General features: G+C 44.4%; 1 protein-coding gene across 1 annotated transcript in view; it reads right to left on the minus strand.

Moving 5' to 3' along the window:
- The window catches only part of LOC144507608 (cadherin-23-like), a 74,078-nt gene extending 65,355 nt beyond the window's left edge, over positions 1–8,723 (minus strand). The window contains exons 1-6 of the mRNA XM_078234762.1: positions 8,645–8,723; positions 8,511–8,562; positions 8,265–8,410; positions 6,184–6,372; positions 4,361–4,449; positions 2,660–2,767 (exon numbers count right to left, since the gene is read on the minus strand). Coding sequence (XP_078090888.1) covers positions 2,660–2,767; positions 4,361–4,449; positions 6,184–6,372; positions 8,265–8,410; positions 8,511–8,562; positions 8,645–8,723 — 663 coding nt within the window. The remainder of the gene's footprint in view (positions 1–2,659; positions 2,768–4,360; positions 4,450–6,183; positions 6,373–8,264; positions 8,411–8,510; positions 8,563–8,644) is intronic.
- Positions 8,724–11,952: the final 3,229 nt, after the last annotated feature.

The raw sequence follows: 11,952 nt of genomic DNA on the forward strand, positions 1-11,952 counted from the left end.
TTTTATGGGGCTCCCGATCTCCACATTCACAGCTCGCCCCCCCCAAAAATGGAAATAGTGCCCCCTGCCCACTAACAAGGGGAGCACCACCCTTAGCAGAGAAGGGCATCCCTCCCTCCCTACCATAAAAATACCAGGCCACCCACCCTCTCCATCCCACCAGCATGCGGCACGGTAGCACAGTGGGCGGCACGGTAGCACAGTGGTTAGCACTGCTGCTTCACAGCTCCAGGGTCCCGGGTTCGATTCCCGGCTCGGGTCACTGTCTGTGTGGAGTTTGCACATTCTCCTCGTGTCTGCGTGAGTTTCCTCCGGGTGCTCCGGTTTCCTCCCACAGTCCAAAGATGTGCGGGTTAGGTTGATTGGCCAGGTTAAAAATTGCCCCTTAGAGTCCTGAGATGCGTAGGTTAGAGGGATTAGCGGGTAAATATGTGGGGGTAGGGCCTGGGTGGGATTGTGGTCGGTGCAGACTCGATGGGCCGAATGGCCTCCTTCTGCACTGTAGGGTTTCTATGATTCTATGATTGAGCATGAGGGTGACCCGATCAGAACCACCCCCCCACCCCGTCCCCACCCTCAGACCGTGCCTCTTGGCATTGCCAACAATGCACTGTCTCTGGTATCTGGGCACTGACCCCCTGGACTGACATCTGGGACTCTGAGGGGATTGGTCCAGTGCCCATGTGCCCCTGTTCCGCTGCCAGGCTGCAGAAGGAGTGTCCCCCAAAGGTCATTTTAAGGCCAAAACATTGTCTGATTTCAAGAAGAAATTAAATCTCGCTCTTGGGGCTAAAGGGATCAAGGGATATGGGGGGAAAGGGGTTCAGGATATTGTATTGGAAGATCAGCCATGATCAAAATGAATGGTGGAGCAGGCTCGAAGTGCTGACTGGCATTCTCCTGCTTCTAGATTTTATGTTTCTATGTCCTGGGGGTTGGGTGAGTTCTGGAAGGGGGCAGTGGTTGACCTTGCCACTCTTCTCCGGGATGGCAGTCTCCTGATTGAACTGCCCCTTCTAGCCCTGGGAAAGATGTTGTTCAGTTTCAGGATGGTGAATTCAGACAACATCCTGGTGTATGATATTCATTATTATCTCTGTCCTCTAAAAGCTTTGAAGTTCCCTGGTCACTTTAAGCTCTATGTCCCCTGGAAGGATTGCAATGGTGACCACAAGCAGCTGCAGGAACTTCAAAAGCAGCTAAGTGCTTTACAGCTCTTCTTTTGTATATAAACATTGCTGTTAGTTACAATGGGGTACTTGAGATGCATTCAAGCATGAAGGGAAAGGTAAACAAACAGCTGACTACATGCTGAGTAAAAATCATTAAGCTGTCAATCAACGGAGAGTTAAAAGGTTTAGACTGAAATTGAATGGAAACAAAGATTTTCAAAGGGTTTCAAATGCTTTTAGCTTTCTATGAAGGCTCAGAGATTTGAAATTAATATTGTGTTAAAACAATGGGGCTGTTGTCAAGGGAATTCTACCCTCGTGAAAGTGACTGACTTCTTTCAGTCCAGAGGATTTGAAAGGGGTCTTCTCACACCTGCATCTTCCTTGAGAAAGAAAGGGTAATCCCTCCTGCTGAATGAAGTGCTGCTGGGATTTGGAATCCTTCCAGCTGTCCTGGGAGCATGGAGATTAAAGTGACCAGGGAACTTCAAAGGTTTTAGAGGACAGAGGCAATACTGAATATCTTACCCCAGGATGGGGTCTGAATTCACCGTGCTGAAACTGAGCAACAGCTTTCCCAGGTCTTCAACGGGCAGTCCAGCCATGAGATGCTCATCCTGGGGGAGAGTGGTGAGGGCAACCCCTTGTCCCCAGCCCGAGCCAACTCAACCCTCAGGACCCTGGCAGCGGCAGAAGGGTACATGGGCAATGGACCTACCTCCTTGACCCCCTTCAGGGTCCAGCACACCAGGTCCACACAGGCCAGAACCAATGCCAAAGCTCACCTAGTGCAGTTCCTGCTGGGAAGGGGGGTGACTAGCAGGAGGCCACTAAATGGGCCGTCTAGCCTGCTCATAACATGTAAACAAGGGATTTTGCATAATTTAGGGGAGGTGATAGCCTAGTGGTATTGTCACTAGACTATTAATCCAAAAACTCAGCTAATGTTCTGGTGACCCAGGTTTGAATCCTGCCATGGCAGATGGTGGAATTTGAATTTGATTTTAAAATATCTGGAATTAAGAGTCTGCTAATGACCATGAAACCATTGTTGATTGTCAGAAAAACCCATTTGGTTCACTAATGTCTTTTAGGGAAGGCAATCTGCTGTCCTCACCTTGTCTGGCCTACATGTGACTCCAGAGCCACAGCAATGTGGTTGACTCTCAACTGCCCTCTGAACAAGGGCAACTAGGGATGGGCAATAAATGCTGGCCCAGCCAGGAACGCCCATGTCCCACAAATGAAGGAAAAAAATATTGGGTTTCCACTGCCCTGGGCTGGGAGGATGGGCTGGGTGAATCCCAAATGTGTTCAAACCTGGTGGGAATCCCATTATAGGCCCATTACCCTATTCAGCGGGTGATCGGAATTCCCACCAACGGCTGGGTGAATCCCCCCATATATCCCAGTCTGTAAAATGACTGGAATAGAGTCTCTGTGCTGAAGATATTCTCATTGTTCAGTAGTAATAATGTATCTCATACCATGTCACCATTTTCAAAATTCAAATCAGCTGCTGTGGTGATTAGACCCAAATTGTCCACGTCAAATAGTGCGCTGGTATTGGTGGAGGAGCTCGGCAAGAAGGAATACTGAAAAAAAATCAGAACATTATCAATATAATGTAATATTTCATTCTTAAGCTGAGCATTTTAAATAAACTTAATTTTCTTCTTATTTCAATCTTAATTTTTGCAATCAATTGTAAGAAATAAACTACAAAGGGAAGATTGACTGTCTACAAGGTGATATTGATGCAATGGGAAAATCAAGACCATTTGCAGTACTTAGGTCCAGCAAAGTTAGTATGTGAGGAGATAATCGGAGTCAAATGGAGATGGTGAAATGTGAGGACAGAAAGACAGAGAGAGAGAGAGAGAAAGCAAGGTAGAGGAGTTGGAGAGAGAAAGCAAAGTGGGAGAGAGGAGAAAAGAGGGAAGGAGTAGGGGAGAAAAATTGAGATAAAGGTGAATGAGGAGACAAACTTAGGGAAAGATGTAGAGAGAAGAGGAAGAGAGAAATTTGGGATGAGGAGGTGTAGTGGAGAGAGGTTATCAAAGAATCATAGAAGTCCTACCATGCAGAAGGAGGCCATTCAGCCCATCGAGCCTGCACAAACAACAATCCCACTCAGGCCCTATCCCTTTAACCACACGTATTTACCCTGCTAATCCCCCTGACACTAAGGGGCAATTTAGCATGGCCAATCAACATAACCCACACATCTTTGGAATGTGGGAGGAAACCGGAGCACCCGGAGGAAACCCACGCAGAGACGGGGAGAACGTGCAAACTCCACTCAGACAGTCACCCGAGGCCGGAATTGAACCTGGGTCCCTTGCACTGTGAGGCAGCAGTGCTAACCACTGTGTCACCCTAGAGGGAGCTATGGGAAATGGAGAACACAATGGCGACTTGAGAGAAGGAGAGTGAAGGAAGGTGGTTAAGCTATTAAGCTGGGAAGAGAAGAGAGAATAAAGAAGGGAATTGGAGATTAATGGATGAGGCAGGAGGGGAAGCAGGAGAAAGTGGAGGAGGAAAACGACAAGGAAAAGGAATGCATTGATAATGGCCATCTCCTTAAGAAGAAAGCACAATCAGCTCTCCTTAGACCAAGGCCCTGCCATCAGCATCTTGATGATCTCCCTAATGCAGAGCATTAATTGGATCAACTACATTCTCTTCTTGTCTCCAGCAGTCCCTCAAAGCTAGGAGGATGGTTATCATGAAGCCTCTGACAAGAGCTCACACATGGGGTCTTCCAGCACGAGGATGCTGTTGTGCTGCAGGTCTGGTTGGCCGGGAAACTCTCCCATTCTTACCATCTGCCATAAGCTTATTGGAAGGATTTTACAGGAGGCCAATCAACCTGCTTGGCTGCACGACAAATTCACCGAGTGCCAACAGGTCCTGGGTGGGACTCAAACCCAGAGCTATCGGCTCAGAGGTAGAGATTCTCCTATCAACCATTCTAACACTGAGGCCTGAGCAGGAAAGCGGCTGGATATTCCGTGATCGGTGGTTCATCTCTTACCGCTGAATATCTTAGAATTCCTGACATAAGACCACCATGTACATACCATTGACACAAGCATTAAAATGGTTCAAACCGAGGTTTAAAACTTCATTTAGGTATCTTGAACTTAATCAAGAGCAGAAAGTGCCTACTGTTAGAAAAGACTGACTTGTAAAAGATCTCCATCAGGATCAGATGCTGTTATCTTATAGACAGAGGTACCAACAGCAATGGTCTCTGGAATAGTGACAGAAGGTCCTGTAATAAAGGAAATGTGATAGATTTAAATAATATTAGATCAATGTATAAATGATGGAGTGAATGGCAATAAATTAGTTTATATATTCAGACGTCCAATGCTGACCTATTTCAAAGCTTAAGTATAGATTTTCACTTTAGTGCTGGTATAAATCCCAATGCCGGAAGTAAATGTGTTATAATTGGCGTGATCACAGAGGACTGAAGATTATGTGGCCCAGTTTAATTCTTCTCAACAACTGCCTTTATGAACACCTGTTTGATAGGGCAGGACTGTGCTGGGGAGGAGGAGGAAGGGCTGTGCGCCAATTCTGAAGGCTTTCAGAAAGGCCTAGGACAGAAGGCTGCATCAGGCAACTGCTAGGAATGGCAATCAGGGAAGTTCAGGATTGGTGTGGCTAGCATGAAGCTCAGAACGTGGAAGTGAAAAGGGTGGGACAGATCCTTGGAGGATGAGTCCTTGTGGAAGGGGAGATTGCAGCAGACTGTTTTCTTAAGAGGCTGTGAGGGACTTCGAGCCCACATTCACTGCTGGAAAAGTACTTGTCTGTTCAAAATGGCAATTCACTCCATCCTTTAGTTGCTGGTTTCCCAAACCCTGGGAAACCAGGAAAATACTCAATGGACTTATTACCCCATATATCTACTTTGAGCCAGATAACTGCGATGAGAGTGTTGTAGTTCCATTGAAGTACTGTGAGCCGATCTGGGCACCACGCCTTAGGAAGGATATATTGGCTTTGGAGCGAGGGTGCAGCATAGGTTTACAAGCATGATACCTGGACTTCAGTGGTTGAATTATGAGGAGAGATTATTCAAATTAGGCCTGTTTTCTCTAGCACTTAGAAGGTTAAGGGGTAATCTGATTGAAGTCTTCAAGATACTAACAGGAAAAGGCAGGGTAGATAAAGATAAACTATTTCCGTTGGTTGGAGATTCTAGAACTAGGGGGCATAGTCTAAAAATTAGGGCCAGAACTTTCAGGAGAGATTTTAGGAAGCACTTCTACACACAAAGGGTGATAGATGTTTGGAACTCTCTTCCAGAAATGGCTGTTGCTATCTTTAAATCTGAGATGGATAATTTTTTGTTCCACAAAGGTATTAAGGGATATGGACCAAAGGCAGGTGCATGGAGTTAGGCCTCAGATCAGCCATGATCTCAATGAATAGCAGAACAGGTTTGATAGGCTGAATGGCCTACTCCTATTCCTATGTTTGGCTTGAGTCCTTTTGAGTGCGGAACACTTAATTCATAAATTTCCCTAACATTCTGGCACCATTTTTTAGACATAATGAAACTCCTTCTGGTTAGGATAGAACTCTCGCTGTGCATCAACTCAGCATGAGGATCACAACTAAGAGACTGAGCAGGATTCTCCAGCCGTGCATGCCAGTGGGATACTCCAGTCCCGCTGCAGTGAACAGAGATTTGTCTGAGCGCCAGATTCTCCATCCTCTCTGGCAGCGGCGGCGGGGTGTGAATGGCCAGAGAATTCCAGCCACTGAGCGCTTGCCAATTAAGCAGAGTCACACCCTCTTCTATTTGCTATGTGCAAAAATGGTTGTCATGCTACCAAACTATCGATGGATGGATTTACAATGCCTTCTAGAATGACAATTGATGCACGAGAACTAAAATCAAGAGCTGGCAGAATTTATTGCCAGAGAAAGATTAAATTCATTGCAATCACTCTTCAATATAGGTCAAGATTAACCAATTAAATATCTTCACCTGTCACTGCTGTAAATGCAGCATCACATTCAGGTTCTTCATTGATGGCAGTCAATGATACATTCAGGTCACACGTGGCTATGTTACCTCCCAGGTCCGTAACTACTACATTTAATGTGTAGAATTTGACAACAGACTCATTTTCATAGTCCAATACCAATGTATTGGTAATTAGTGCAGTGTCTCCAACTGAAAGACAAAAGAAGCATCTGTTTCAGATAAATGTTTCCCTGTTGTGGAATATCAAATGAGGGTTTGAAACTTCTGATAGATTCAGTCAATATGTGATGAGTCGAGAGGAAGAATGGACAGAGAGTGACGGGAATAACATTTACCTTAAAAAAGAGATTTAAGTGCTTGTCAAGAAAGATGCACCTATCTCTGTTGTCAAGTAAACACATTTGTCCTTCAAAAGAACTAGTTGACCTGCCTCTTTGTTATATTACTCTGGCTTGATGTGTTTCTCTATGCACGCTCCTGGTAAGGTCTGCTTTGTACAGTATTTGCGCATTATAATTAAGCTGAATAGCTCTCTGACTCACGTTATAGGAAAGTAAAACAAACAAACAAATGACATGGTAAAATAATAACATATAATTAACCACAAGATGCTAATGCAAATATTGTAATGACTTCAATCAGGCCATTGAGGTTGGCCTATTGGAGAATGAACTCCCTGATTAAGGAGTCAAGGGAAAAAAAAGAGTTCCCTGATTAAGGAGTCAATTGATGGGCCAATCAAGGAGTCTTTTCTTGGTATTTAACCAGGAGTGTCAGTTCCTCTGGGACTCCCGAAGGTAGACTGCTGACTGATAGCACTCTGTGTACTACTGTTGGAATTGTAAATAAAGGGATTTTGGTGAAGGAACTTCTGCCTCCAAAGACTTATTACAAATATACATTACTGTGAAGAAGATTGACATGAAGACAAATCAGAGGAAGCCAAACTGCATAACATATCCATGGTTATACAGCAGTGTAATAACACATGAAATCACACCAATAAACACAGGTCACATAAAAGGATAGAACATGTGCACACAGGCCATGTCACGATACACAAAATAGTGATTATGCACATGCACTGGTATTGGTGGAGGAGCTCGGCAGGATGGAATACTGAATAAAATCAGAAAGTCATATTTTTGTGCAAGAAAATATCATATCCACAGATCCAAGTACAGAAAGAAACATCAGAGCAAAGAGAAGCACAGCACAGGACAAAGAAACACACAGGGAACAAGGAGAAAACAGAGGAAGAAACTTTACACGAACTTAACACGAAGATAAAAATATTATACACGACAGCCGGGATTTTCCGCTCCTATTCATGTTGTGAGGGTTTGAGGGCAAGTGGAAAAGATCGTGAGAAGGCCTAGTTGCATTTCAAGTTGATATGAATGCAGAACACAATCATCCCCTCCTTCCATCAGTGACAGGCCGCATTTCCCATCAATAAACATCGGGAACCTCATTGCAATACATTTAGTATATCATTATCAGGCCTGTACACGGGAATCCCACACCCACGTCAAACAATGGCGGAGTGATGTCAGGACAATGCATGTATGACTGGTACAAAAGGCAGGGACCTGGAGAGCAAATCTCTGAGGGGAGCTTGGAGTGAGTGCAGTACTCGTAGAGCAACACCGCATTGAGAGGGGGAAGGGGGGTGAGTCACAGGAGATGAGGGTTGATGGGGGGGGATGTGGAGGGGGAGGGGAAGTGAGAAAGTGAACTTGGCTACAGAATGTTTGCTGGGTCTGGCAGCCATGACTTTGCAGCAAAATGTGCCAGCTGTATGCGGGGGTGGCCTTCACAGAGGATCCACAGATCATTAAAGTGCTGATGTGATGGCATGGCGGGTGATTCAGAGGTTGCCTGCCAATGATACAGTGTGGAATCCATGCCTGCCAATTTTTGCCTGCCAATAGACCGGAAAAAGACGCATTGTCATCAGAGGGCTCAAAACCACTTTTCCCACTCGACATCGGACTTTGCCAATGTCGGAAACAATTCCGCCAAAGATTTCACCACGGCCAATGTCCTGGGGGACTCGTGATAGTTAATTGTGTTCGTACCTTGGTTGATTTCAAAGGAAGGTTCATTTACTGCAAAGCTAAACGTCAGGTTCTCATTGTTATCACCGTCTGAGGCAGATAAAGTTATTAGTGTTGTCCCAGCAGCCACTTCTTCATTCAGGGTCAAGGTAGTCGATGGACAGGAGCTGAAAATGTGATAAATATTCCTGTTTAATAAACCGAAGAAACATCAGTTGGAATGAGAACTGATCTTGTCTGCCAACAGGGGAATAATATCTGATGTACCTGATGATTGGAACTTCATCATTGACATCAGTAATTGTGATCGTTACTGTGCCTGTGCAAGTGAGGCTTGGAGACCCAGTGTCATTAACAGATACCACAGCATAGAAAAGCTGAAGGGAAAGAACAAAACTCACGATTAAATCCGTGAATGAAATCTAGATCCCAGTCTGTTAAATGACTGGAATAAAGTCTCTGTGCTGAAGATATTCTCATTGTTCAGTAGTAATAATGTATCTCATACCATGTCACCATTTTCAAAATTCAAATCAGCTGCTGTGGTGATTAGACCCAAATTGTCCACGTCAAATAGTGCGCTGGTATTGGTGGAGGAGCTCGGCAGGATGGAATACTGAATAAAATCAGAAAGTCATATTTTTGTCCGTGTAATATACAATTCATTTAGATAAACATTTAGATAGACTTCATTATCTATCTTGTATTAAATTTAATTTGTCTGATCAAATACAAATAATTAATACAAAATCAAAGGAATGGGAATTCAGTTTTCTTCTAGATTTAGATTTAAACTCTTATGTGAGTCTCAAACCCTGGATCTTTTATATCAAACTCCAAATTGAAGACTTACTTTCCACTAGGTGATCTCTTTGTTGTTACATAGGCCAAGTTAAGACCTAACAACGTTCCTTTCTGGGAAGAGTTTGGTCTTTTTCTTTTCAGTTCACTATCTGAAGGTGGATCAACAGCAATTAGTCACCAGCCTAATTGGTAAGTCCCCAAGGATAGGGCAAGGAGGTAGGCCCCAATTCTATATTAGTCAGAATGGCGATCATTCCCATTAATCTGACCCCTACATTAGCTGTCTAACCAACTGAACCAACTGACTGCTGTGGAGAGAATAATTGGAAGAAATGAATATGGGGGAATATGAGAAGAAACAGAGAGAGAGAAGTGAAGGAGTTGGAGAGATGAGGCAAGGTGGAAGAGAAGAGGGAGGAAATGAGCAGGGGAGAAAAATGGAGAAGAATAGAGGTAATTAGAGAGAGAAGGGTAAAATGGAAGGAAATGGGGGGAGGAGGTGTGGACTTGAGGGGGAGTTAGGGAAAGGTAAAGGTGGGTAATGAGGAATGAAAGGGAATGGATGAGAGATAAGGAGGAACTCTAACAAGAGGAATACACAGACAATGGTCATCTCCAAAGGGAGAATGCACAATGACTAGATCCCATCATCAACATCTTGGGAATCTCTATGAACTGGAACTTGAATTGGATCAACCACAACGACACAATGTTCTTTTCTAGATAGCCACATGAACAGAGTGGGAATGGAGGGATACAAAAGAATGGTCTAGTTTGGACCAGGGAGCGGCACGGGCTTGGAGGGCCGAAGGGCCTGTTCCTGTGCTGTATTGTTCTTTGTTCTTTGACACAATCATTGCAAGCAGGGCAGAGGTTGGATACTCAGTGATCAGTGGTTCACCCCTTATATCTCAATCCCTGGGATTCCCTCCATTCATCAGCATGTTTGTACCATTGTCACAAGTATGAAAATGCTTCAGACTGGCATTGAAAACTTTGATTGCACGTCTTAAACTGAATCAAGATCAGAAACAACCTATCATTAGAAAAGATTTACTTGTAAAGAATCTCCATCAGGATCAGATGCCGTTATCTTATAGACTGAGGTTCCAATAGCAATGCTCTCTGGAATAGTGACAGAAGGTCCTGTAAGGAAGTAAATGTGATGAATCAAAGCAGCATTAGATCAATGTAGAAATGGCAGAGTTAATGGTGGTAAATTATTTTACTTTTCAGACATAAGATGGGAAGTATTTCAATAGCATGAGTGGAGATTTTCACTTAAACATTGGCGTAAATATGAATTCAAACAGTAAATAACATGTAAATCCAGTCATCACTGAGAGCAAACTAAATTGTGGCCCAATTCTGATCCTTCTCAACAACTACCTAATCACTGCTTTCATAAAAAGTGGTTAGCACTGCTGCCTCACAGGGTCACAGGTTTGATCCCAGCCTTGGTCACTGTCTGTTTGTACGTTCTCCCTGTGTCTGCGTGGGTTTCCTCTGGGTGTTCCGGTTTCCTCCCACAGTCCAAAAGACGTGCTGGTTAGGTGCATTGGCCATGCTACAAACAGGCGTCGGATTTTCACAGTAACTTCATTGCAGTGTTAATGTAAGCCTACTTGTGGCAATAATAAATAAGCTTTCACTTTAAAGCATGCTTTGGATGAGGAGGGAGAATTGCTGTGTGTGAATCTTTTTGAAGGCTGTCCGACAGTTGTTCGGGAAAGCCTGCAGCTAAAGGTTCCAGGACCGATGGGGATGTCGCCTGTCAGCGTGAGAATGTCAGGGCTGGTGGACACAGTGAATGGCTCTATGTGGAAATGAGGAGGGAAGATGAGATCTTAGAATCATAGGATCCCTACAGTACAGAAGGAAGCCATGCGGCCCATCGAGTCTGTACCGACCACAATCCCACCCAGGCCCTATTCCTGTAGACCCACGTATTTACCCTACTAATCCCCCTGACACTAGGGTGAAGTTAGCATGGCCAATCAATCTAACCCGCACATCTTTGAAGTGTGGGAGGAAACCGGAGCAGCCAGGGGAAACCCACGCAGACACGGGGGGAAAAGTACAACCTCCACACAGACAGTGACCGAGGCTAGAATTGAACCTGGGTCCCGGGCGCTGTGAGGCTAACTACTGTGCCACTGTGCCGCCCACAAATTGAATTCAAATTTCATCCTCTGCCATGGTGGGATTTGAACCTGAGCCCCCAGAATATTACCTTATCTCTGGCTTACTAGTCCAGTGACAATACCATTAGGCTACTGCCTCCCATTGAGGAGAACGAGTGACTGTAGGTGATGAAGGAGAGATCATCGGGACAGGGAAGGATTCCAGCAGAAGCTTGGCTTGAGAATCTGAATGAAAGAAATCCCTGTCCTCCTGGCCCACAATCAATGATTGAACTTGAATGTAACATGTTGTCTCGTAGTTATGACTGGTCTCAGTCCTTAGCTGGATAGAACTCTAGTTAAACCTCCACACAGTGTGTGAATTACAACAGTCAGACTGCACTTTCTCCAATGCGGCAGAATATTCCTTGTTGACCATCTACTGGTGTTATGTGCAAAAATGGCCACCACATTTCCTCTTCCCCAATGGATGGGTTTACATGCATTCCAGGTTGACAACTGATGCATGAGAAATGAAATTAAGAGCTGGCAGAATTTATTACCAGAGGAAGATTAAATTAATTGAAATCACTCCTCAATATAGATCAAGAATAATAATTGAAATATATTCACCTGTCCCTGCTATAAATATAGCATTGCATACAGGTTCTTCGTTGATGGCAGTCAATGATACATTCAGGTTGCGCGTTGCTGTGTTACCTCCCAGGTTTGTAACTACTACATTTAATGTGTCGAATCTGACAACAGACTCATTGTTGTAG

Source organism: Mustelus asterias, chromosome 19 (genome assembly GCF_964213995.1).
Source record: "Mustelus asterias chromosome 19, sMusAst1.hap1.1, whole genome shotgun sequence".
NCBI lineage: Eukaryota > Metazoa > Chordata > Chondrichthyes > Carcharhiniformes > Triakidae > Mustelus > Mustelus asterias.